The 27,949-nt window shown below is 40.5% G+C and overlaps 1 protein-coding gene across 1 annotated transcript in view; it reads right to left on the bottom strand.

Moving 5' to 3' along the window:
* LOC128639226 (PR domain zinc finger protein 10) overlaps positions 1–27,949 on the bottom strand; it is a 293,752-nt gene that overhangs the window by 184,837 nt on the left and 80,966 nt on the right. Inside the window, exons 7-13 of the mRNA XM_053691501.1 lie at positions 23,579–23,804; positions 23,112–23,353; positions 18,522–18,725; positions 6,723–6,795; positions 6,509–6,626; positions 5,518–5,647; positions 988–1,212 (exon numbers count right to left, since the gene is read on the bottom strand). Coding sequence (XP_053547476.1) covers positions 988–1,212; positions 5,518–5,647; positions 6,509–6,626; positions 6,723–6,795; positions 18,522–18,725; positions 23,112–23,353; positions 23,579–23,804 — 1,218 coding nt within the window. The remainder of the gene's footprint in view (positions 1–987; positions 1,213–5,517; positions 5,648–6,508; positions 6,627–6,722; positions 6,796–18,521; positions 18,726–23,111; positions 23,354–23,578; positions 23,805–27,949) is intronic.

Genomic DNA, 27,949 nt, shown 5'->3' with positions numbered 1-27,949 from the left:
CATTCTCCTCTGCTTAAATGATATTGGGCCATGTTGGTTTGCCTTTCTTGTATTCTTAGGTACTAGACTACAGGCCTATCAAGGGAACTTGGATTGTATCTCCGCTGAGAATATCAGTGAGCTGGATTACTGTGAAACTCCAGTCTGCTGCACTTGCACCATTGTGTGCTTTATGTTTGTGAGTATTCACATCTACCTGCATTTATAACTATTTGTTTTGGTGGTACTAGGCCATGGTGGCGCCTCCAAAGTTTGACAGACAGTAGCAGCGCCTCCGACATGGACTTGAGTGAAGAAAGCAGGTAGCGAAACTCGCCAATGCGGATTGCTTAAAAGGAGCTTTTAATATGCATCTCCAGAGAGGGTGACAAGACTACTTAAATTTCCAGTTCCATTCCAAAGGGCAGATACCCTTCCTAAGGAACCACTCCGAAAAACGTCTGCACACTTCTCTACCAACCTCCTGTGACGAAAGGCAAAGAATGACTGGGGGATGAAGGAAGTGGGGGAGCTATTTAAGCCTTTGGCTGGGGTGTCTTTGCCTCTTACTGGTGGCCAGGTTCTGTATTCCCACAATTAATGAATGCAGCTGTGGACTCTCCCTGTATTTGGAAGGGGGAAAAATGATTATATATATATATATATATATATATATATATATATATATATATATATATGTGTGTGTGTGTGAACCAAAATGAGAGAACGCACATGTTTGATAAAGGGGGAAACCCCAAAACGTTACTGGGAATAAATTCACTTTGGTGGACTTGTAAAACCTACGAGTGCGGTCTCTCATTTTGGTTCTTATGTATATTATGCACCGCACCTGGGCAAATAAAAAGTGAGCGAGAGTGCTTGGTACAGGAAATTTGGAGATATATATATATATATACACATATACATACATACATACATAGTATATACACACGCACATATATATATTTTACTAATAATAATAATATATGCAAAGTGTCTAAACCTTACCCGTATGCGCTTAGCTCGTCGCATATCTTCAGCGGTTAGGGTGCTCTGTGGTACTAACGGTGCACTTGGCTCTTGTTGTATGGGCGGCAAGAGTTGTGTTTCACTCTGTTGATCCAGTGTTCCTTGTGTGCTGGAGCTCAGAGACATGTCAGGCTGGTCTAAACCATTCAGCTCAGAGTGTCCAGTGTCCTCAAACTGATTCTTAGTGGGAAAGTGCAGTAGCTCCTAGAAAAACAAGATAGGGAATTGTCACTGTAAAAAAGGGTTAAGGGAACAAATGCAAGTAATATGTTGCACACTATAATCTACCAGTGCTTGCAAAACTCAAAAGCTATGGAACACGGTAACAGAAGGAAGACATTGGGCTCCATTTATCAAGCATTGGATGCTGCTTCGGAGGCCCATTGTTTCAGGCTTGCGAACAATCAAGATGATTAACAGCCTCTGCTAGTGGCCAATTGGCCGCCAATAACCAGGGGGCAGCATTGCACAATTATTTCTGCTGAAATGTTTGTGCAATGATAAATGCAGACAGCGTATGCTGGCGGCATTTAGTGATGACCAGCAGACACGATTCCCTATCACTTGATAAATCAAGCCCATCGACATCTACTCTAACCATCCTCATGGACTAACTAACTTTAAATAACACATTTTAATTGGCTATTTATAGGATAAGTGTTTCACTTCCTTGAGTGTTAACCTTGTAAATATACCATGTTTTTAAAGCACTTTCAACCAGTGATTATAACAGGAGTCTCCAAACTTTTTTGTATTGGGGGACAGTCACTAAGGATCGTCTTGCATGCAGGCCAAATTTCATTATACCCACACCAAAGAGAACACCTCAAAATTAAATTATGAATATAATGAAATTGTATATACAAATTAAATTTACCATTTGTGCTACAACTACACATTCTTAATTACCTAATGATAAGTGTGAAATTGCTAACCAGATGTTTGGGCAGCCTTGGCTTATAATATACCAGAGGAGATGTCTAAGCTAAATTATTCTTGAGCTAGACACAATTAAACATACTAACATGAACTTAAAGGGACATGAAACCCAAAAAAATTATCTCATGATTTAGGTAGAACATACAATTTTAAACAACTTTCCAGCTTACTTCTATTATCTAATCTGCTTCATTCTCTTGGTATAATTTGTTGGGAAGGAGCAGAGATGCACTACTGCTTTCTAACTGAACATATGGGTGAGCCAATGACAATTGGTATATATATGCAGCCACTAATCAGCAGCTAGAACCAGGTTCTTTGCTGCTCCTGAGCTTACCTAGATAAACCTTTCAGCAAAGGATAACAAGAGAAGGCAGCAAATTAAATAATAGAAGTAAATTGCAAAGTTATTTAAAAACAGAATTTATGTTTACCTGATAAATTACTTTCTCCAACGGTGTGTCCGGTCCACGGCGTCATCCTTACTTGTGGGATATTCTCTTCCCCAACAGGAAATGGCAAAGAGCCCAGCAAAGCTGGTCACATGATCCCTCCTAGGCTCCGCCTTCCCCAGTCATTCGACCGACGTAAAGGAGGAAAATTTGCATAGGAGAAATCATATGATACCGTGGTGACTGTAGTTAAAGAAAATAAATTATCAGACCTGATTAAAAAACCAGGGCGGGCCGTGGACCGGACACACCGTTGGAGAAAGTAATTTATCAGGTAAACATAAATTCTGTTTTCTCCAACATAGGTGTGTCCGGTCCACGGCGTCATCCTTACTTGTGGGAACCAATACCAAAGCTTTAGGACACGGATGAAGGGAGGGAGCAAATCAGGTCACCTAGATGGAAGGCACCACGGCTTGCAAAACCTTTCTCCCAAAAATAGCCTCAGAAGAAGCAAAAGTATCAAACTTGTAAAATTTAGTAAAAGTGTGCAGTGAAGACCAAGTCGCTGCCTTACATATCTGATCAACAGAAGCCTCGTTCTTGAAGGCCCATGTGGAAGCCACAGCCCTAGTGGAATGAGCTGTGATTCTGTCAGGAGGCTGCCGTCCGGCAGTCTCGTAAGCCAATCTGATGATGCTTTTAATCCAAAAAGAGAGAGAGGTAGAAGTTGCTTTTTGACCTCTCCTTTTACCAGAATAAACAACAAACAAGGAAGATGTTTGTCTAAAATCCTTTGTAGCATCTAAATAGAATTTTAGAGCACGAACAACATCCAAATTGTGCAACAGACGTTCCTTCTTTGAAACTGGATTCGGACACAAAGAAGGTACGACTATCTCCTGGTTAATGTTTTTGTTAGAAACAACTTTCGGAAGAAAACCAGGTTTAGTACGTAAAACCACCTTATCTGCATGGAACACCAGATAAGGAGGAGAACACTGCAGAGCAGATAATTCTGAAACTCTTCTAGCAGAAGAAATTGCAACCAAAAACAAAACTTTCCAAGATAATAACTTAATATCAACGGAATGTAAGGGTTCAAACGGAACCCCCTGAAGAACTGAAAGAACTAAATTGAGACTCCAAGGAGGAGTCAAATGTTTGTAAACAGGCTTGATTCTAACCAGAGCCTGAACAAAGGCTTGAACATCTGGCACAGCTGCCAGCTTTTTGTGAAGTAACACAGACAAGGCAGAAATCTGTCCCTTCAAGGAACTTGCAGATAATCCTTTCTCCAAACCTTCTTGAAGAAAGGATAGAATCTTAGGAATTTTTACCTTGTCCCAAGGGAATCCTTTAGATTCACACCAACAGATATATTTTTTCCATATTTTGTGGTAAATTTTTCTAGTTACAGGCTTTCTGGCCTGAACAAGAGTATCAATGACAGAATCTGAGAATCCTCGCTTTGATAAGATCAAGCGTTCAATCTCCAAGCAGTCAGTTGGAGTGAGACCAGATTCGGATGTTCGAACGGACCTTGAACAAGAAGGTCTCGTCTCAAAGGTAGCTTCCATGGTGGAGCCGATGACATATTCACCAGGTCGGCATACCAAGTCCTGCGTGGCCACGCAGGAGCTATCAAGATCACCGATGCCCTCTCCTGCTTGATCCTGGCTACCAGCCTGGGGATGAGAGGAAACGGCGGGAATACATAAGCTAGTTTGAAGGTCCAAGGTGCTACTAGTGCATCTACTAGAGTCGCCTTGGGATCCCTGGATCTGGACCCGTAGCAAGGAACCTTGAAGTTCTGACGAGAGGCCATCAGATCCATGTCTGGAATGCCCCACAGTTGAGTAATTTGGGCAAAGATTTCCGGATGGAGTTCCCACTCCCCCGGATGAAAAGTCTGACGACTCAGAAAATCCGCTTCCCAATTTTCCACTCCTGGGATGTGGATTGCAGACAAGTGGCAGGAGTGAGTCTCCGCCCATTGAATGATTTTGGTCACTTCTTCCATCGCCAGGGAACTCCTTGTTCCCCCCTGATGGTTGATGTACGCAACAGTTGTCATGTTGTCTGATTGAAACCGTATGAACTTGGCCTTTTGATTGAATAATAAAAACTACAGTTAAACACTAAAAAACTCTAAGCCATCTCCGTGGAGATGTTGCCTGTACAACGGCAAAGAGAATGACTGGGGAAGGCGGAGCCTAGGAGGGATCATGTGACCAGCTTTGCTGGGCTCTTTGCCATTTCCTGTTGGGGAAGAGAATATCCCACAAGTAAGGATGACGCCGTGGACCGGACACACCTATGTTGGAGAAATTGTATGTTCTGTCTGAATCATGAATGTCTAATTATGACTTTACTATCTCTTTAAGAATAACTTGTGGTGGATAAAACAAAAGATAAAATGAATGAGCTTTCCCTTGATCTGGTTCAGAAGCTATGCTCACTACTCTGCAATAAATATAAATTTCAATAAAAACTCTCTTCAGTCCCAATGCTTTTTTAGCTAGCGGATTCACCGATGATCACTTGCCTATCAATTCCTTATTGAATCAGCTACTGGCGAGAGTAGAGACGCAGTTAGTACATTTTGTCTATTATGTTGTTCATTAGAAGATTGAGAATATCATAAGAATTTGTTTAAAACGTCAATAGTTATTTACATGAGAATATTTGTATTTTGACAGATGTTCTGTTTGTCCGAATGTCCCGAGTCCATTGAATATCTTACTGGTACAGAGTCCTCTAACCATAAATGCATTGTTACCAATTCACATGAAAAAACTCTTTTGCACATCTAGTTCAAAGCCCACACTGAAGCAACTTGAGAACTTGCTTAAACCCTGTAAATTGATGCTTGGGAGCTGCACAGAATTGTTAGTTGTGAATGGAAATGGCCAGTGACCTAATCAGCTGTGCAACTGCCATTGCTCACCAATTAGCTCACCAGCCGTTTCCACTAGCGACCAGCACTTCTCTGTGGCTCCCAATAGGTACTTTAACTATGTGTTTAACCCCTTTGTGGTAGTTAAACACTGAGTTAAAGGGTCGCTAGAGCTAAAATTAAAAACATATCTAATCAGAGTGTTTAATTTTTCCACTATAATAGTCCTTTAATATTAATTTTATATTTGGTTTATGGCTTACATCCTCTAGAAGTTACCTGTGTTCCCAGATCACATTTCTCACGATTATCACTGCCAATATCAAGCCGCATAAACTTCGGAGGTCTTCCTGGTCTCCTCCCTGGCCCAAATTTCCTCTTTGCCCGACCTCGACCACGTCCCTTTGTTCTGACAAATATAGAAAAACACCAAATAATTGGGTTGTTTTCCTTCTGTTTGAGCAGATCACATTCTAGCTGATTAATTAGCTACACACCCCTCCTTCCATAACTAATATGAATCTGGATGTTTTGTGGGTAGAAGCCACAGCCACATATCAGCATATAGAACTTTATGATCTCATATTAAAGTGATGGTAAATCCTTGTGTTTGTGAAAAGCTAGGATTTACCAGTGCTACTACTAAAGTGGACTTTCAAATCATGAAGTATAAAATTCTTCATGGTGAAAGTTCCTTTATTTGCCTGAAGCGTATGTCGCGCTGAGGGTCTCAGGGCACCCATGGCAGAACGCTATTTAATCAATGAGTTGATGTTAGCCAATAGTGTGATAGCCATCCGGCATAATGCCAACTGCCCTGTACTGTTACTGGCCAAGAGGTGGAAACTTCACCTCATTGAAAAAAAAAGCATTCTGCTGTGGGCTGCCTGAGGCGCTCAACGTGGCATATGCTGAAGGCAAATAAAGGAACTTTCAGCATGAAGTATTTTATACTTCATGACTGAAAGTCCACCTTTATTTGTAATATTGGTAAACCCTAGCGTTTCAAAAACACTTGGATTTACCTTTAATTTAAGCTCCTGAAAACAAGCCAACGTACCAGAAGAAAGGTTTGGCTAGTGTAATGTATAGATGGCTTTAGCAGGTTTTTTTTTAGCATTAACCCAAATGATTTTGGAGACAGTCAATTAAAATTAATCTTAGTTCAGAGATAGAATAGAGACCTGGGAAGCACATTCTTGTGTTTTCATATATATATATAAAAAAAGCATTCATACACACATTAGAGGTATTAATTTAGCTGTTGTACCTGCTAAAGAAATCCAGCTTCTCATCGTGTGTGTTAAGGTGTTGCTGGAGCTGCTCAGAACTCATGAAGCGGCGGTTGCATTCATAACAAGGCCAATTCTTCTCTTGCTCTCTTAGTACTAAACATGGATAACAAAACATTCAAATTAATTTAATCACGGCAAGAAGGTTTAACGTCGGCTAAACAATCAGGTGACTATTATGCTTACACTCACCCTTTCTTTCTTCCTGTGATATATCATGGATCTTTTGATTCACAAATTCTGCATACGAGGCTGCATACCAAACCTGAGTATCAAAATGTGAATTTGCATAAATAAACAGCATAACTCAAAAACTAAAGCTGATAGGACGGTTTTTAAATGCTCATTTGTTTATAACAAGTATTCATCACACTTTGACAGGGGCTTTCTTTCAATATTTATTCTTTATTTGCTACATTGACATGAACCTTAAAAATACCGGTCGTGTCGGTAAAATACCAGCTGGGAGGTAACCCTGCCAGTCAGTAGTGGCATTGCTACAGGTGGGCCCGGTAGGTCCCACGCCTCACTTGCATAATATTTGGCCCTTCTTTGTACCCTCCTGCAAAACTGGGTGTACAGTGTAAGGAAAGTAGATTACCAAATATGGCCAAGTTTCCACACTTTACCACCTAATGGAAACTAGGCCTATGATGGCAGGGTTTCCAAGATGGCCACAGTATTCCTATACATAAAAACCTGCCACCATATTTGTACAGGAAATTCAAATCCACTGGCACAGACTAACCAAGGTGGAAGGACAACTCACAGTCATAGAAAAGCACCTCCCCTTTCTTCTATGTGGCAGCTGACTGCAAAGAAAACAGCCTAATAGAACACTGTAGAAATGGGAGGGGGCCCTAACACAGCCTTTGTCCAGGGCCCAGTGATGTCTAGTTATGCCCCTTGTGCTTAACATAGATAGCTCCCCACTTACAATTTTACTTAATATTACTGTTGTTCTTATATATAGGAAATATTTATTTAATGATTAACCATGCAAAGAGATGAATATCAATATATGGGAAACATAATACAACTACTCTAACAGAATGGCTAAATCTACTGTCTAGTGGAGAAACTTCACCATCTATGGGAGGTAAGATTATGCCAAAGTTCTGGAATATTTTGTATTACTTTTCAAAAAGGCTGTTTAACTCAAAAGCTGTAATATAACTGGAAGTATTAACTGATAATAGATTCTGCTCTACCTCCTAAAATCCTATATTATCTTTGGATGACTACTTGAAGGCATACCCATATATAGTACATATGGTCTGCTAGGGGTGCGCCACTAAGCCAAGGTATTACAACTTCTTGTACCGAGTATAACAATTTATTTGGGATGTAATTCTGAAGCTAGGCATTCCATTTACTTTTCATGCTATTTTGGTAAACATACATGGTGTTATTTATATATAAACCGTATAATGGTTAGCTAGCTTCAACTTGTTCCATCCTTTACCGATGCAAGTGTTAAGTTAACTCGTATTTATCCTTATCTTGCTTTATATAGCAGACGATCTAAGACTTGTAGAAGCACTATCTGAATTGACACACTCTGTTTTATTAAACAATTTCATTTGAAAAGTTTAATAAAAGGAAGAAAAAAAAAAAAGTTTTGTTTTTCTTTAAAAGTAGGTTTATGCTGAGCAGGATAAAGCCGGTGACTGTAGCTATGTTTGTATGCTGCCCTGGTGGGCTCACTGGTTATTTGCTGCTTAGGAAAAGTAATGCATTGAGGTTTCTGAGCACCACTAAAATGTATGCATTTTAATGCCTTTACATTTGCATCAAGCTATTATTTTATAATATAATGCTGAAACATATTAAAGCATTTTATTATTGGATTAAAATGTCCCTTTAACCTTTTTTTGATGCAAAGATATTTAACATATTTACATAGTAATCTCTTCCAATGTATTAGATGTTTTTCTTTAATGCTCCTATAATTTAAACGTAAAACTATCTGATAACCTAGAGTTCAGCTACATAGGGAATCCGCAATTAAAGTGCTGCAGAATCTGTTGACGCGCTATAAATAACTGATTATTATTATTATACAATACATAACAACTTTGTACAGAATTTAGCACATGAAACAAAAGCAAAATATAATACTAAATGAAGTTCACCATTTATTATAGGGGTTGCTCATATCTCTTGTTTAAGGTCCGTTAGACGAAGGCAGAAAAAATAACTTTAAAAAAACAACAACAAAATTTATGCTTACCTGATAAATTTCTTTCTTTCCGGACATGGAGAGTCTACGATGTCATTCCAATAACTAGTGGGATATTCAACTCCTGGCCAGCAGGAGGAGGCAAAGAGCCCCCCAGCAAAGCTGTTAAGTGTAACTTCCCTTTCCCATAATCCCCATTCAGTCGAAGGAAAATGGAAAAAGAAGAAACAAAAAGGGTGAAAAAGGTGCCTGAGGTTTACTCAAAAAAACTGCCAAATTATAATGAAAAAGAGGGCGAGGTTGTGGACTCTCCATGTTCGGAAAGAAAGAAATTTATCAGGTAAGCATACATTTTGTTTTCTTTCCTATGACATGGAGAGTTCACAACCGCATTCCAATTACTAGTTGGAACCAATACCCAACCTAGAGTACACAGAATCATGAACAGGGAGGGAGAACAAGGCAGGAGAACCCAAACAGAAGGCACCACCGCTTGAAGAACCTTTCTCCCAAAAGAGGCCTCAGCCAAGGAAAAAGTATCAAATTTATAGAATTTGGAAAAAGTATGCAAAGAGGACCATGTTGCTGCCTTGCAAATCTGTTCCACAGAAGCTTAATTTCATTTTTGAAAGCCCAAGAAGAGGAGACAGCCCTAGTGGAATGAGCCGTAATTCTCTCAGGAGGCTGCTGTCCAGCAGTCTCATAAGCAAAACGAATCACACTTCCTAACCAGAGGGAAAGAGTAGTAGAAGTGGCCTACTGACCCTTAAGCTTTCCGGAGAAAACAAACAGGGCAGAAGATTGCAGAAAATCTTTAGTAGCTTGAAGGTAAAATTTTAGAGCAACACACCACATCCAATATATGCAAAAGACGTTCCTTATGAGAAGAAGGATTAGGACACAAAAAAAGGAACAACAATTTCCTGATTAATGTTTCGATCCGACACAACCTTAGGGAGAAACCCCAATCTAGTACGAAGGACCGCCTTATCTGCATGAAAAATAAGGTACGGGGAATCACACTGCAGAGCTGAAAGCTCAGAAACTCTGCGAGCGGAAGAAATAGCAAGGAGAAACAAAACCTTCCAAGATAACAACTTTATATCAACAGCATGCATCGGCTCAAACGAAGCCTGCTGCAAAACTTTAAGAACTAGGTTAAGGCTCCAGGGAGGAGCAACAGGTTTAAACACAGGCCTGATTCTGACCAGGGCCTGAACAAAAGCTTGAACATCTGGTAAATCTGCTAGACGTTTGAGTAAAAGGACAGCCAGTACTCTGAAGGGTCAGATTTCTGCTCTGACAACTCTTTCTCCAGACCATCCTGAAGAAATAACAAAATTTGGGGAATCCTCACCCAACTCCAGGAGAAGCCTTCAGCTTTGCACCAAAAAAGATATTTACGCCATACCTTATGGTAAATCCTGCGAGTAACTGGTTTACGATCCTGAAGCATAGTATTAATGACCGTTTCCGAAAACCCTAGGCGTTCAATCTCCAAACAGATCTGCAAACCAGATCCTGCGAGGCCAGGCAGGAGCTATTAGAATCACAGACCCTTTCTCCTGCTTGATACGAGCAATGACTCCTGCAAGGAGAGCAAACGGAGGAAATAGGTATGCTAGACGAAAAACCCACGGAACCGCCGGAGCATCTATCAGGGCGGCCTGAGGATCACTTGACCTTGAACCGTACTTTGGCGATCTGACGAGAGGCCATCAGATCCAACTCCGGAACCCCCCACAAGGGTTATCCTGGAGAACACCTCCAGATGGAGAGCCCACTCCCCGGGATGAAAAGTCTGTCTGCTCAAAAAATCGACCCCCCAATTGTCCACTCCTGGTATGTGGATGGCAGATAGGAGACAATCGTGAGCTTCCACTCACTGCAGAATGCAAGTCACCTCCTTCATAGCCAAGGAACTCCGAGTTCCTCCCTGGTGGTTGATGTTAGCCACTGAGGTGATGTTGTCCGATTGGAATTTTATAAACCGGACTAAAGATAATTGAGGCCAAGCTATCAAGTCATTGAAAATTGCTCTCAACTCCAAAATGTTAAAAGGGAGAGAGGACTCCTTTCGAGTCCACAGGTTTTAGAGAGCACCAAACTGCTCCCCAGCCTAATAGGCTGGCATCCGTAGTCACAATCACCCAGGAGGGTCTTAGGAAGCAAGTACCCCGAGCCAGGTTTTCCTGAGAAATCCACCACAAAAGAGTCTCTTGTCAGGGAGTCCAGATTTATCCTCTGCGATAAGTCTGAATGGTCGCCGATCCATTGACTGAGCATGCAAAGCTGCAGCGGTCACAGATGGAACCGAGCAAAGGGAATGATGTCCATGGAAGCCACCATCAGACTAATCACCTCCATGCATTGAGCCACTGTTGGCTGAAAGGAAGACTGGAGAGAAAGGCAAGCAGCAAGAAGTTTGGATCTTCCGACGTCCGTCAGAAAAATCTTCATGGGCAGGGAATCTATGATTGTCCCTAGGAAACACACTTGTAGCTGGAACTAGAGAACTTGTTTCCCAGATTCACTTTCCCCCTGTGGGAACGTAGAAAAGATAACATCTCTGAATGAAATTTTGCTAGTTGAAAAAATGACGTCTGAATAAAAAGATGTTGTCTAGACAAGGCGCCACAGCAATTCCCTGGGATCTGATCACTGCCAATAGAGCTCTGAGAACTTTTGTGAAAATTCTGGGAGCTGTGCCAAGACCCAACGGAAGTGCAACAAATTGAAAATGTTCATCCAGAAAGGCAAACCTTAGACACTGATGATGATCCCGGTGAATGGGAACATGTAAATACGGGTCCTTTAGGTCTATGGTCGACATGAACTGACCTTCCTGAACCAAAGGAAGAATGGAACAAATACTTTCCATCTTGAAGGACGGAACCCTGAGGAATTTATTTAGACACTTGAGGTCTAGGATGGGTCGGAAAGTTCCCTCCTTTTTGGGAACCACAAATACATATAAATAAACTCCTTGACCTTGTTCCTCTAGAGGGACTGGAACAATAACTCCCAGGAGGATAGGTCCTCAATGCAATTTAAGAAGGCCTCCCTCTTTACCTGGTTTGAGGATAGTCTTGACAGGAGAAATCTGCCCCTTGGAGGGCAAGACTTGAATCCTATTTTGTAACCCTGGGATACTATGTCCACAGCCCACGGGTCTGGGACATCATGTATCCAAGCTTGTTGAAAAAGAAAAAGCCTGCCCCCCCCCCCCCCTTTACCAAAGGTGGCTCAGGGGCAGACCCTTCATGCTGATTTTAGAATCAGTGGAAGGCTTCTTGGATTATTTTCCCTTACTCCAAGGCTGATTGTACCACAGCCTTCTGAAGATATGAAAGGAACAAAAAATTATAACTCAGGCGACCCCAGGTCTATTTTTCTTGTCCTGAGGTAGAAAAAAAATCCCTTTCCACCTGTAATTTTGGAAATGATCTCCGCCAGACCAGGACCAAATAAAGTCTTACCCTTATAAGGTAAAGACAGAAGCTTGGACTTGGAAGGAACATCCTCCGACCAAGATTTTAACCACAAAGCTCTGCTATCGCTAACAGATTACACAAGACACTGATGAGATCTGAACTCAAGATCTCTTGGTTACTAGACAGGCGCTTTAACCATCTAAGCCACAGCACCACATTGAGAAGTGATCATTATCTTCAGCAGAAATCACCTCATTATGAGGGCTAAAAGTATTAGTGTCTTCAGATCACTAAAATTCTCAATATGAGGAGAGACATTATTCCAAAACGGTAGATGGAATCCCATCGGTTAACAAAACAGTATGACAGAAAAAATAAAGTGAAAATTTGCACCTTATTTCTAAATCTCCTCTAACATGAGAAATTATTATCATAATACTCATATACATAAAATAAGTTAGCATGAAAAAAGTATATAAGGCTATATGTGTAAAATCCTACAATATGCTACCTTAACATGAAAAAAGTAACCTGACATGTTAGACACACATGTGAAAAATAAAGTTCCTTACTGATTAGCACCTTTACGGCTAGATTTAGAGTTCTGCGGCCAAAGGGGTGCGTTAGCTACGCGTGCTTTTTTTCCCCCGCACCTTTTAAATACCGCTGGTATTTAGAGTTCACAGAAGGGCTGCGTTAGGCTCCAAAAAAGGGAGCGTAGAGCATAATTTAACGCCACTGCAACTCTCGATACCAGCGCTGCTTACGGACGCGGCCAGCTTCAAAAACGTGCTTGTGCATGATTCCCCCATAGGAAACAATGGGGCTGTTTGAGCTGAAAAAAAACCTAACACCTGCAAAAAAGCAGCGTTCAGCTCCTAACGCAGCCCCATTGTTTCCTATGGGGAAACACTACCTAAGTCTGCACCTAACACCCTAACATGTACCCCGAGTCTAAACACCCCTAACCTTACACTTATTAACCCCTAATCTGCCGCCCCCGCTATCGCTGACACCTGCATATTATTATTAACCCCTAATCTGCCACTCCGTACACCGCTATCGCTGACCCCTGCATATTATTATTAACCCCTAATCTGCCGCTCCGTACACCGCCGCAACCTACGTTATCCCTATGTACCCCTAATCTGCTGCCCCTAACACCGCCGACCCCTATATTATATTTATTAACCCCTAATCTGCCGCCCCCAACGTCGCCTCCACCTACCTACAATAATTAACCCCTAATCTGCCGACCGGACCGCACCGCTAGTCTAATAAATGTATTAACCCCTAAAGCTAAGTCTAACCCTAACACTAACACCCCCCTAAATTAAATATAATTTAAATCTAACTAAATAAATTAACTCTTATTAAATAAATTACTCCTATTTAAAGCTAAATACTTACCTGTAAAATAAATCCTAATATAGCTACAATATAAATTATAATTATATTGTAGCTATTTTAGGATTAATATTTATTTTACAGGCAACTTTGTAATTATTTTAACCAGGTACAATAGCTATTAAATAGTTAATAACTATTTAATAGCTACCTAGTTAAAATAATTACAAAATGACCTGTAAAATAAATCCTAACCTAAGTTACAATTAAACCTAACACTACACTATCAATAAATTAATTAAATACAATACCTACAAATAAATACAATTAAATAAACTAACAAAAGTACAAAAAATAAAAAAGAACTAAGTTACAAAAAATAAAAAAAATATTTACAAACATTAGAAAAATATTACAACAATTTTAAACTAATTACACCTACTCTAAGCCCCCTAATAAAATAACAAAGACCCCCAAAATAAAAAAAATGCCCTACCCTATTCTAAAATTAAAATAGAAAAGCTCTTTTACCTTACCAGCCCTTAAAAGGGCCATTTGCGGGGCATGCCCCAAAGAATTCAGCTCTTTTGCCTGGAAAAAAACAAACAAACAATACCCCCCCCCAACATTACAACCCACCACCCACATACCCCTAATCTAACCCAAACCCCCCTTAAATAAACCTAACACTAAGCCCCTGAAGATCTTCCTACCTTATCTTCACCTCGCCGGGTATCAGCGATCCGTCCAGGCTCCGATGTCTTGATCCAAGCCCAAGCGGGGGGCTGAAGACATCCATCCTCCGGCTGAAGTCTTGATCCAAGCGGGCAGAAGAGGACATCCGGACCGGCAAACATCTTCATCCAGGAGGCATCTTCTATGTTCTTCCATCCGATGACGACCGGCTCCATCTTGAAGACCTCCAGCGCGGATCCATCCTCTTCTTCCGACGACGAATGAAGGTTCCTTTAAGGGACGTCATCCAAGATGGCGTCCCTCGAATTCCGATTGGCTGATAGGATTCTATCAGCCAATCGGAATTAAGGTAGGAAAATTCTGATTGGCTGATTGAATCAGCCAATCAGAATCAAGTTCAATCCGATTGGCTGATCCGATCAGCTAATCAGATTGAGCTCGCATTCTATTGGCTGATCGGAACAGCCAATAGAATGCGAGCTCAATCTGATTGGATCAGCCAATCGGATTGAACTTGAATCTGATTGGCTGATTCCATCAGCCAATTAGAATTTTCCTACCTTAATTCCGATTGGCTGATAGAATCCTATCAGCCAATCGGAATTCGAGGGACGCCATCATGGATGACGTCCCTTAAAGGAACCTTCATTCGTCGTCTAGTCGTCGGAAGAAGAGGATGGATCCGCGGTGGAGGTCTTCAAGATGGAGCCGGTCGTCATCGGATGGAACAACATAGAAGATGCGGCTTGGATGAAGATGTTTGCCGGTCCGGATGTCCTCTTCTGCCCGGATAGGATGAAGATTTTTTCCCGAAGATGGACTTCTTCATTTGCCGCTTGGATCAAGACTTCAGCCGGAGGATGGACGTCACTCTTTAGCCCCCGCTTGGGCTTGGATGAAGACATCGGAGGCTCTTCTGGACCGATCGGTGAACCCGGTGTGGTGAATACAAGGTAGGGAGATCTTCAGGGGCTTAGTGTTTATTTAAGGGGGGTTTGGGTTAGATTAGGGGTATGTGGGTGGTGGGTTGTATTGTTGGGGGGGGGTATTGTATGTGTTTTTTTTTACAGGCAAAAGAGCTTAATTCTTTGGGGCATGCCCCGCAAATGGCCCTTTTCAGGGCTGGTAAGGTAAAAGAGCTTTGAACTTTTTTTAATTTAGAATAGGGTAGGGTATTTTTTTATTTTGGGGGGCTTTGTTATTTTATTAGGGGGCTTAGAGTAGGTGTAATTAGTTTAAAATTGTTGTAATATTTTTCTAATGTTTGTAAATATTTTTTTATTTTTTGTAACTTAGTTATTTTTTATTTTTTGTACTTTAGTTAGTTTATTTAATTGTATTTATTTGTAGGTATTGTATTTAATTAATTTATTGATAGTGTAGTGTTAGGTTTAATTGTAACTTAGGTTAGGATTTATTTTACAGGTAATTTTGTAATTATTTTAACTAGGTAGCTATTAAATAGTAAATAACTATTTAATAGCTATTGTACCTGGTTGAAATAAATACAAAAGTTGCCTGTAAAATAAATATTAATCCTAAAATAGCTACAATATAATTATAATTTATATTGTAGCTATATTAGGGTTTATTTTACAGGTAAGTATTTAGCTTTAAATAGGAATAATTTATTTAATAAGAGTTAATTTATTTCGTTAGATTTAAATTATATTTAAGTTAGGGGGGTGTTAGTGTTAGGGTTAGACTTAGCTTTAGGGGTTAATACATTTATTATAGTAGCGGTGTAGTCCGGTCGGCAGATTAGGGGTTAATTATTGTAGGTAGGTGGAGACGACGTTGGGGGTGGCAGATTAGGGGTTAATAAATATAATATAGGGGTCGGCTGTGTTAGGGGCAGCAGATTAGGGGTACATAGGTATAATGTAGGTTGCGGCGGTGTACGGAGCGGCAGATTAGGGGTAAAAAAAATATGCAGGTGTCAGCGATAGCGGGGGCGGCAGATTAGGGGTTAATAAATATTATGTAGGTGTCGGTGGTGTTAGGGGCAGCAGATTAGGGGTACATAGGGATAACGTAGGTTGCGGCGGTGTGCGGTCGGCAGATTAGGGGTTAAAAATTTTTAATAGAGTGGCGGCGATGTGGGGGGGCCTCAATTTAGGGGTACATAGGTAGTTTATGGGTGTTAGTGTACTTTAGAGCACAGTAGTTAAGAGCTTTATAAAATGGCGTTAGCCCAGAAAGCTCTTAACTACTGACTTTTTTTTGTGGCTGGAGTTTTGTCGTTAGATTTCTAACGCTCACTTCAGCCATGACTCTAAATACCGGCGTTAGAAAGATCCCATTGAAAAGATAGGATACGCAATTGACGTAAGGGGATCTGCGGTATGGAAAAGTCGCGGCTGCAAAGTGAGCGTTAGACCCTTTCCTGACTGACTCTAAATACCAGCGGTAGCCCAAAACCAGCGTTAGGAGCCTCTAACGCTGGTTTTGACGGCTAATGCCAAACTCTAAATCTAGCCGTTAGAGACTGAAATAGATGTAATAATATCAAACGCCTCTAGATGGCGTCAAATACCAAGAAATTATGAAAATAAAAATCTTAAACCGGCAAAAAATACAAAAATAATATGATATGCCCTTTAAGGGAGGAAAACATCAACCCCCATACCAACATACCCCCAAATGATGGGCATTAACAAGTCCAACATGCATAGAGGAAATAAACAAGGAGTGTTAGGTCCGGATCAAAACGGATACTTTTTAACCCCCACAGATACGTAAATGCCAGAACAGAGTACAGAGTATTAAATTACTTGAGAATAAGAGCGCTATTGTAAGCTACTCCCTTAAAAAGTTAATCTGCCTACTAACCCCCTCACTGAGATTAGCACCCTTAGTGAGGATTGCGGCATTACCAGTCTTACAGAGCACAGAGTATAAATTTACTTCAGAATCAGAGCACTAAAGTAAGCCGCTCCTTTAAAGAGTTACTCTGCTTTAACCTCTTAAACACAAATGGTACAAAAACACTGCTCGTGGCGGTAAGCGCAAGACTGAAGTGCGCACCGCCACAGAAAAAATAAAAGATGGCGCCGGATTGAAGCTGATGTTGCATACTTGCGAGCACCGTCAAACCGCTTATTATGGCCAGTTAAAACATAAAAGAGCTTAATAAAGAAAAACCCCTGTACGAGAGAAAACATACCCCTCCAAAGAGTTTTACAAAACAAGGCGATGAGCTATAGGTGTGCACAGAGATCGCCACCCAGGAGTTCCCAAACTCTGTATCTTACAACCCCTTGAAAGTGATATACACCATACAGCCGGGGTAGAGGAGAGGAAAACACAATCGCAGCCTGCTGATTTTAACCTACTCTCATTAGAGAAAAAAAGAAAAAGTAGTATTAGCCGCTTGAAAGGGGGGACGATTAAAGGAATCCCTTACTTGAAAAACCCTGGGGGAGACTAACGCCCCCGGTGTTCACAGACAGAGAAAGAAACGGCTAAGTGAACAGGGCAACTGAGCCCCGATTTCATTTTTAATATCTAGATAATCCCAGGCAAACACCAGCTATAGACCTGTACAAAACTAGTAAAGGCGTCTAGGCTGCTCTTATAATAGCATAGTACCCTTAGGAATAGCATATCTCTTGGAATAATAAACTTCCCTAGACCACTATATTTCCTTTACAGTATAGTGCTCAGTCAGTGCTGCCTAAACTATTTATATCCCTGAATAAAAGAGATAATTAAGTTCCATTATATACACTGAGGGAATTAACCCCTAAAAGTGCTGAATCCTAACTTAGAAGGCAAAAGCACTTACCTGTGGATCCAGTTGTAGGGCAGGAACAGATTCTTAGGTGTGATAGACACTTTACTCTATTTCTGCAAAAGTGTTAGAAGTAAAGCAAAGACCACCTCGCCACCTTCTAACTGCTAAAAGCCACCACTACTCTTACTAAAGAGATTGACATGTACAGCTAGACCCTCAATCCCTGCTTGCAGGGAAAAGTACTCAAGAGGATTAAAATATCTTCAGACACCGTCTTCGCACATCTTCCATTGACAGAGGCAAAGAGAATGACTGGGGATTATGGGTAAGGGAAGTTACACTTAACAGCTTTGCTGGGGTGCTCTTTGCTTCCCTTCCTCCTGCTGGCCAGGAGTTGAATATCCCACTAGTAATTGGAATGACGTTGTGGACTCTAAATGTCATTAGAAAGAAAAAAAAGCAAACATTTTCTAGAGTTTTTATGGTAGAAAACCACAACTTAAAGAGTCTGAAAACGACAAAAAGTGATGAGATTTTTTTTTTGCCCAAAGCCAATTAAGAAGACAAAGAATAAATTAAAATATATTTATTTGCACCTTTAGTTCCTGCTTGGGCTCCACATTCTTAATTGTGGTGTAGTATATGTGTTGGCCATATTGATATGCAACTAAGTTCTGTTCCAGGTGATTCTGGGCTGGTCGCACAAACATCATCCAGTTGCAGAGACTCTCTTCTGATAGCTCAAACCAGAGGTCTTCCTGAAACCCTGCCTCGGAATTGATGTTGCTATTCAGTGAAACCTGGAATGTGACAATGACAAGTAATAAAGAGAAGCATGGAGAGCAGTACAATATACTCTTAAATTAACAAGTAAAGTAACAATCAAGGTAACAAAAAGGAAATTTATGCTTACCTGATAAATGTATTTCTTTTACGATATGACGAGTCCACGGATTTCATCCATACTTATGGGATTACGCCTCTTGGTCAGCAGGAGGAGGCAAAGAGCACCACAGCAGAGCTGTATATATAGCTCCTCCCTTCCCTCCCACTCCAGTCATTCGACCGAAGTTCGGAAGAGAAAGGAAAAGCCAAAGGTGCAGAGGTGACTGAAGTTTAACAAAAATAAATAAATACCTGTCTTAGAAATGACAGGGTGGACCGTGGACTCGTCATATCGTAAAAGAAATAAATTTATCAGGTAAGCATAAATTTCCTTTTCTTTTACAAGATATGACGAGTCCACGGATTTCATCCTTACTTATGGGATACAATACCAAAGCTACAGGACACGGATGAAAGGGAGGGACAAGACAGGAACCTAAACGGAAGGCACCACTGCTTGAAGAACCTTTCTCCCAAAAACAGCCTCGGAAGAGGCAAAAGTATCAAATTTGTAAAATTTGGAAAAAGTGTGAAGAGACGACCAAGTTGCAGCCTTGCAAATCTGTTCAACAGAAGCATCATTTTTAAATGCCCAGGAGGAAGCCACAGCCCTAGTAGAATGAGCTGTAATTCTTTCATTCTTGATTGAAGAATCTAAACTAACACCTCACTATACCTCTTCCTATCACTAACACAGGCAAAGAGAATGACTGGAATGGAAGGGAAGGGAGGAGCTATATATACAGCTCTGCTGTGGTGCTCTTTGCCTCCTCCTGCTGACCAGGAGGCGTAATCCCATAAGTAAGGATGAAATCCGTGGACTCGTCATATCTTGTAAAAGGAATATATTTTATTATATGCAGTGTAGAATTAAATTATATCAATATTTTTATTGCACAAAAATTAAACATTTAAAATTATATAAGAAATGCTACCTTATTGGCACAATTAACTGGAACATCTTATATATGCATATCTGTATATTAGCCACTAGATGCAGCCACATGGCATGTATAAAGCTTACTATTTTATCATTTAAAGTTTAAGAAAAAAAATGTATTGCATACATTTAAAGTAATTTATTTTTTGCATGTCACACCGTGTTCCTATAAACTAACGACACTCAATACGATTTTAATAGGATACACTAATTTAAAGGGTCAGTAAACGCCAAATAAATGCTAGATTGAATAACATATTTAAAGGAACACTAAACCCACCATTTTTTCCATGATTCAGACAGAGCATGCATTTTTAAGCAACTTTCTAATCTACTCCTATTATCATTTTTTCTTCATTCTCTTGCTATCTTTATTTAAAAAGCAGGAATGTGATGCATAGGAGCCGGCCCATTTTTGGTTGAGAACCTGGGTTATGCTTACTTATAATGGTGGGTAAATGTAAGCCTCCAATAAGCAAGCGCTATCCATGGTGCTGAACCTAAAATGGGCTGGCTGCTTAGATTTACATTCCTGCGTAAAATAAAGATAGCAAGAAAACGAAGAAAAATTGATAATAGGAGTAAAATAGAAAGTTGCTTAAAGTTTCATGCTCTATCTGAATCATGAAAGAAACATTTTGGGTTCAGTGTCCCTTTAAAGCAAAGGTTTTAGGCCTTTTTTGGTCATGGTATAACGTGACTTTTATGGCATCTCCAAAGTAAATGTTGATGTTCAAGTTCGCATGTATATGTTTAGTGTGTGTGCACGCATGTGTGTGGTGTGTGCATGTGTGTAGTGGGTGTAGTGCAGTTTGTGTGTAGTGAAACAAACAAAACAAAAAAGTGCTGCCCCCCTAGTGCCTTGATTGCCTAGGCCAAAATACACCCCTAGTGTCAACATTTTGTAACCTAGGTTTCTTTCTCTACAAAGGCTAATTAGTGAAGTTAAAGGGCCACTAAACCCAAAATCTTTCTTTCATTATTCAGATAAAGAATAGAAATTTAAACAACATTACAATTTACTTCCATAATTTATTTTGCTTCATTTTTTAAATATCCTTATTTGAAGAAAAAGCAATGCACATGGTGAGCCAATCACATGATGCTTTTATGTGCAGCAACCAATCAGCAGCTAGTGAGCATATCTAGATATGCTTTTCATCAAAGAATATCAAGAGAATAAAACAAATTAGATAATATAAGTAAATTAGAAAGATGTTTAAAATTGCATTCTCTTTCTAAATGATAAAAGAAAAAATGTGGGTGGCATGTCCCTTTAACAATGGGTTACTAGAGTGTGCAACCAGTTACTGAGTGGAATATAACAGTCTGGAATCTGAACTATACACTTTTAACAGGAACTGAAAAGCGCATCATTTCTAGGAAAAGGGAACAAAAATAATAATAAAAAGTACATTGCAAAGATGGATTACTAAATATAAATACTAAATATATTTTAAAAGTGATTTCATATTTAGGTGCTGTAGCCCTTCTAAATAGCAAAAACAGCTGTTTCAAGTACAGTGATTTCCTAAATATGAAATATACATCATAAATAAATTCGTCAGCTCTGAGTAAGTTTGAGTTAAAAGGAAATATGCTTTACAGATAACAGGACAACATTACAAAATGTAAAGCAATATAATGTGGCATGTTTAGTAAAATTGACAGTTGGATGGCTAGTAGATGTTGAATATTATACCCCCAGGAAATTAGAAGACGAAGTAGAGAAAGCATTTGACCTTAAAGCACTTCTACATATAGACAGGAAATCTATGCCTATATACTGTAAATAAAAAGATGTATTCAATCCAGGAAGTTATACAGGCATGGCGGAAATTTTGTAAGATAGTTGGGCTGAATTATTCCGTTTTAAAATATAGTACGATTACTGGGTCGCCAGGTTTTACTGAAGCTTTAAGTTCGGAAGTCTTCCATAGAGGGAAAAGGAAGGGGTTGATTTATATCAGGCACATTTTTGATGGCAGATTTATAATAAAATCATTTGAGGATCTTCGTAATGAATTTGGTCTTTATAGAAGAGACTTTTTCGCCTACCTCCAATTAGGGAGCTTCGCAAATAAATTACGACATATAAACGGAGATGATTGGAGTTGGTCATTAATCAGGGACAATTTAAATAGTTATATAAAAGGAAATTATTCAATTAAGATATGGTATGCTATATTGCTAGATAAAGAGGGTAGAGATAATCTACATAACATAGTAGCTAAATGGAATTATAAGGGCTTTCCAGGTATTAATGATGAAAGAATACAGACAAGTATTGTGAGAATGGAGAAGCTAACTAAATATAGTTATTTTAGAGAATCAAATTTAAATATAGTGCATCAAACTTATCTGACGCCAGCTGTCCTATCTAAATGGAGTAAAAAAGTGGCTGACAAATGTGTTAAATGTAATGGTGCCAGGGCAGACGTATTACATTACTTCTGGATTGCCCTCATGTAATCCAATTTTGGAATAAAATAAGTTATCTGATATCTAAGATTATTAAAAAGGATATTAAATTTGAACCAGAATGTTTTTTTCTTGCTGCCAAAAAATGTAAAATACACAGAGGGAATGTTTATTGATTTTGCAATTATAATAGCTAGATATCTGCTTCTGAAAAATTGGATCTCAAAGAAAAAACCCTCATTAGGTGAATTCAAAAGAGAGCTAATGAAGCAAATGATTCTTGAACGATGTGTTATAAACTATACGCATAATAAAGAGATTGAATCTTTCTTTAAAAAACGGGGTACTTTTATTAAATCCTACCATATTGAAATACAGAAAAGTTTAAATTTACCCACTGCGATCCACGGAATACGTAATGAATGCAATAATAACGGGAGAATTTCCACTAGTTTATTCAGAGGATAAATATCCCCCAGGGTGTGTGGTTAGGCATAGCGGTTGATGGTTATAGTGTCTGGGAGAATATCGTTTATGAGATAAGGTATTGAGAAAAAATTATGGTTGTTTTATATTCCCTCTGTTCCTATGCCCGCTCCCCCCTCCTTTCCTTCCCATTTTTTCTTTTCTCTCTTTTGGGTGGCGATTGGTTGTTTATTATATGTTGTTATATATATATATATTATAAAATGATGCTACAAGGGCTGAGATTGAAGCTGAGAATCAAAGAAATAGCATGAGATGAAAAATGCTATGACGACATCTTTTTGTTGATATGTGATATCTTATCATTGATTTTCTAGAAATTATGGATATCTGTAATATTTGAATGTAAATTTTTGGTTTTGCATAACCTTAGAATGATTTTGACTGCCGTTTTCCCTTGTCAAAATTAAATAAATTGAAAAAAAAATAAAAATAAATGTAAAGCATCACCAACCTTAAGGTGGATATAGCTATCCTTCAACTCTGACTTTTTCACAAGAGGCCCCTCCAACGGGCCAAACTGGGTGCGTTTGGGAATGCGCCGCTTTGAGTAAACTCCACCCAGAAATCGGTCAATATATAGCACTAAAGGTAGGCTAGCACGTGCCCTCGTTAGAACTGGACGGTTGGGGATTGGATGCAGAGCCCCATGTTTGGGGCACACAGATGGATGTGCATTATTACATTCCTCACACCCTGGAAAACATAAAAAAAAAAAACAATGACAAAATGGACATAAATGTTGACTTTTATTTAATCAGCATGTTCAAGTGGATGCAGTAAGCACAAATAATCAAACAGGGTAAAATAATAAATAGCACAATTAAGGAAATATTTTTTGTGGTATCACATTTATGGCCAATGGAATATTGTGCATTGGTATTATGACAAATATTCATGTTTCCTTGTCTAATAACCTACATAAATCATTAGGATCAAAGGGGTGAGGTGGATCGGGTTCCCATTCATCCATGTCAGAGTCCTCCATATCTTCATCGTCTTCATCTTCCTCATCCTCATCGTCCTCATCCTCATCCTCATCTTTTCCATCTGATTGGGTGTTTGGACTCTGTAGAGAGACCATGTTTGTTGAGCCGTCAGCCCCCTCCATAGGAGGTAAGATATGATCATGCACCGATAATGATGCCTAAGAAGAAAGACATAATAAAATATGTTAATAGCATAATATATAAATACCAGGGTGCAGTATCATTTAACTTGCACATATCCTACAATAGGTAAATAAATAGGTACAGAACAAAAAACAAAATTTATGCTTACCTGATAAATTTATTTATTTACGGAAATGGTGAGCCCACTGATCATCAATTACTGCCGGGAATACCACTCCTGGCCAGCAGGAGGAGGCAAAGAGCACACCAGCAAAGCTGTTAAATGTCACTTCCCTTCCCACAATCCCCAGTCATTCGACCAAAGGAAAATGGAGAAAAACATAAAAACAGAATTTATGTTTACCTGATAAATTACTTTCTCCAACGGTGTGTCCGGTCCACGGCGTCATCCTTACTTGTGGGATATTCTCTTCCCCAACAGGAAATGGCAAAGAGCCCAGCAAAGCTGGTCACATGATCCCTCCTAGGCTCCGCCTACCCCAGTCATTCGACCGACGTTAAGGAGGAATATTTGCATAGGAGAAACCATATGATACCGTGGTGACTGTAGTTAAAGAAAATAAATTATCAGACCTGATTAAAAAACCAGGGCGGGCCGTGGACCGGACACACCGTTGGAGAAAGTAATTTATCAGGTAAACATAAATTCTGTTTTCTCCAACATAGGTGTGTCCGGTCCACGGCGTCATCCTTACTTGTGGGAACCAATACCAAAGCTTTAGGACACGGATGAAGGGAGGGAGCAAATCAGGTCACCTAAATGGAAGGCACCACGGCTTGCAAAACCTTTCTCCCAAAAATAGCCTCAGAAGAAGCAAAAGTATCAAACTTGTAAAATTTGGTAAAAGTGTGCAGTGAAGACCAAGTCGCTGCCCTACATATCTGATCAACAGAAGCCTCGTTCTTGAAGGCCCATGTGGAAGCCACAGCCCTAGTGGAATGAGCTGTGATTCTTTCAGGAGGCTGCCGTCCGGCAGTCTCGTAAGCCAATCTGATGATGCTTTTAATCCAAAAAGAGAGAGAGGTAGAAGTTGCTTTTTGACCTCTCCTTTTACCAGAATAAACAACAAACAAGGAAGATGTTTGTCTAAAATCCTTTGTAGCATCTAAATAGAATTTTAGAGCGCGAACAACATCCAAATTGTGCAACAAACGTTCCTTCTTCGAAACTGGTTTCGGACACAAAGAAGGCACGACTATCTCCTGGTTAATGTTTTTGTTAGAAACAACCTTTGGAAGAAAACCAGGTTTAGTACGTAAAACCACCTTATCTGCATGGAACACCAGATAAGGAGGAGAACACTGCAGAGCAGATAATTCTGAAACTCTTCTAGCAGAAGAAATTGCAACCAAAAACAAAACTTTCCAAGATAATAACTTAATATCAACGGAATGTAAGGGTTCAAACGGAACCCCCTGAAGAACTGAAAGAACTAAGTTGAGACTCCAAGGAGGAGTCAAAGGTTTGTAAACAGGCTTGATTCTAACCAGAGCCTGAACAAAGGCTTGAACATCTGGCACAGCTGCCAGCTTTTTGTGAAGTAACACAGACAAGGCAGAAATCTGTCCCTTCAAGGAACTTGCAGATAATCCTTTCTCCAATCCTTCTTGAAGAAAAGATAGAATCTTAGGAATCTTAACCTTGTCCCAAGGGAATCCTTTAGATTCACACCAACAGATATATTTTTTCCATATTTTGTGGTAAATTTTTCTAGTTACAGGCTTTCTGGCCTGAACAAGAGTATCAATTACAGAATCTGAGAACCCTCGTTTTGATAAGATCAAGCGTTCAATCTCCAAGCAGTCAGCTGGAGTGAGACCAGATTCGGATGTTCGAACGGACCTTGAACAAGAAGGTCTCGTCTCAAAGGTAGCTTCCATGGTGGAGCCGATGACATATTCACCAGATCTGCATACCAAGTCCTGCGTGGCCACGCAGGAGCTATCAAGATCACCGACGCCCTCTCCTGATTGATCCTGGCTACCAGCCTGGGGATGAAAGGAAACGGCGGGAATACATAAGCTAGTTTGAAGGTCCAAGGTGCTACTAGTGCATCTACTAGAGTCGCCTTGGGATCCCTGGATCTGGACCCGTAGCAAGGAACCTTGAAGTTCTGACGAGAGGCCATGAGATCCATGTCTGGAATGCCCCACAGTTGAGTAATTTGGGCAAAGATTTCCGGATGGAGTTCCCACTCCCCCGGATGCAATGTCTGACGACTCAGAAAATCCGCTTCCCAATTTTCCACTCCTGGGATGTGGATTGCAGACAGGTGGCAGGAGTGAGTCTCCGCCCATTGAATGATTTTGGTCACTTCTTCCATCGCCAGGGAACTCCTTGTTCCCCCCTGATGGTTGACGTACGCAACAGTCGTCATGTTGTCTGATTGAAACCGTATGAACTTGGCCTTTGCTAGCTGAGGCCAAGCCTTGAGAGCATGGAATATCGCTCTCAGTTCCAGAATATTTATCGGTAGAAGAGATTCTTCCCGAGACCAAAGACCCTGAGCTTTCAGGGATCCCCAGACCGCGCCCCAGCCCATCAGACTGGCGTCGGTCGTGACAATGACCCACTCTGGTCTGCGGAAGGTCATCCCTTGTGACAGGTTGTCCAGGGACAGCCACCAACGGAGTGAGTCTCTGGTCCTCTGATTTACTTGTATCTTCGGAGACAAGTCTGTATAGTCCCCATTCCACTGACTGAGCATGCACAGTTGTAATGGTCTTAGATGAATGCGCGCAAAAGGCACTATGTCCATTGCCGCTACCATCAAACCTATTACTTCCATGCACTGCGCTATGGAAGGAAGAGGAACGGAATGAAGTGTTTGACAAGAGTTTAGAAGTTTTGTTTTTCTGGCCTCTGTCAGAAAAATCCTCATTTCTAAGGAGTCTATTATTGTTCCCAAGAAGGGAACCCTTGTCGACGGAGATAGAGAACTCTTTTCCACGTTCACTTTCCATCCGTGAGATCTGAGAAAGGCCAGGACTATGTCCGTGTGAGCCTTTGCTTGAGGAAGGGACGACGCTTGAATCAGAATGTCGTCCAAGTAAGGTACTACTGCAATGCCCCTTGGTCTTAGCACCGCTAGAAGGGACCCTAGTACCTTTGTGAAAATCCTTGGAGCAGTGGCTAACCCGAAAGGAAGCGCCACGAACTGGTAATGCTTGTCCAGGAATGCGAACCTTAGGAACCGATGATGTTCCTTGTGGATAGGAATATGTAGATACGCATCCTTTAAATCCACCGTGGTCATGAATTGACCTTCCTGGATGGAAGGAAGAATTGTTCGAATGGTTTCCATTTTGAACGATGGAACCTTGAGAAACTTGTTTAAGATCTTGAGATCTAAGATTGGTCTGAACGTTCCCTCTTTTTTGGGAACTACGAACAGATTGGAGTAGAACCCCATCCCTTGTTCTCCTAATGGAACAGGATGAATCACTCCAATTTTTAACAGGTCTTCTACACAATGTAAGAATGCCTGTCTCTTTATGTGGTCTGAAGACAATTGAGACCTGTGGAACCTCCCCCTTGGGGGGAGCCCCTTGAATTCCAGAAGATAACCTTGGGAGACTATTTCTAGTGCCCAAGGATCCAGAACATCTCTTGCCCAAGCCTGAGCGAAGAGAGAGAGTCTGCCCCCCACCAGATCCGGTCCCGGATCGGGGGCCAACATTTCATGCTGTCTTGGTAGCAGTGGCAGGTTTCTTGGCCTGCTTTCCCTTGTTCCAGCCTTGCATTGGTCTCCAGGCTGGCTTGGCTTGAGAAGTATTACCCTCTTGCTTAGAGGACGTAGCACTTGGGGCTGGTCCGTTTCTACGAAAGGGACGAAAATTAGGTTTATTTTTGGCCTTGAAAGACCTATCCTGAGGAAGGGCGTGGCCCTTACCCCCAGTGATATCAGAGATAATCTCTTTCAAGTCAGGGCCAAACAGCGTTTTCCCCTTGAAAGGAATGTTGAGGAGTTTGTTCTTGGAAGACGCATCCGCTGACCAAGATTTCAACCAAAGCGCTCTGCGCGCCACAATAGCAAACCCAGAATTCTTCGCCGCTAACCTAGCCAATTGCAAAGTGGCGTCTAGGGTGAAAGAATTAGCCAATTTGAGAGCACGGATTCTGTCCATAATCTCCTCATAAGGAGGAGAATCACTATCT

The sequence above is a fragment of the Bombina bombina genome, chromosome 8 (genome assembly GCF_027579735.1).
Source record: "Bombina bombina isolate aBomBom1 chromosome 8, aBomBom1.pri, whole genome shotgun sequence".
NCBI classification, from domain to species: domain Eukaryota; kingdom Metazoa; phylum Chordata; class Amphibia; order Anura; family Bombinatoridae; genus Bombina; species Bombina bombina.
This window is presented reverse-complemented; position numbering and strand designations above follow the sequence as displayed.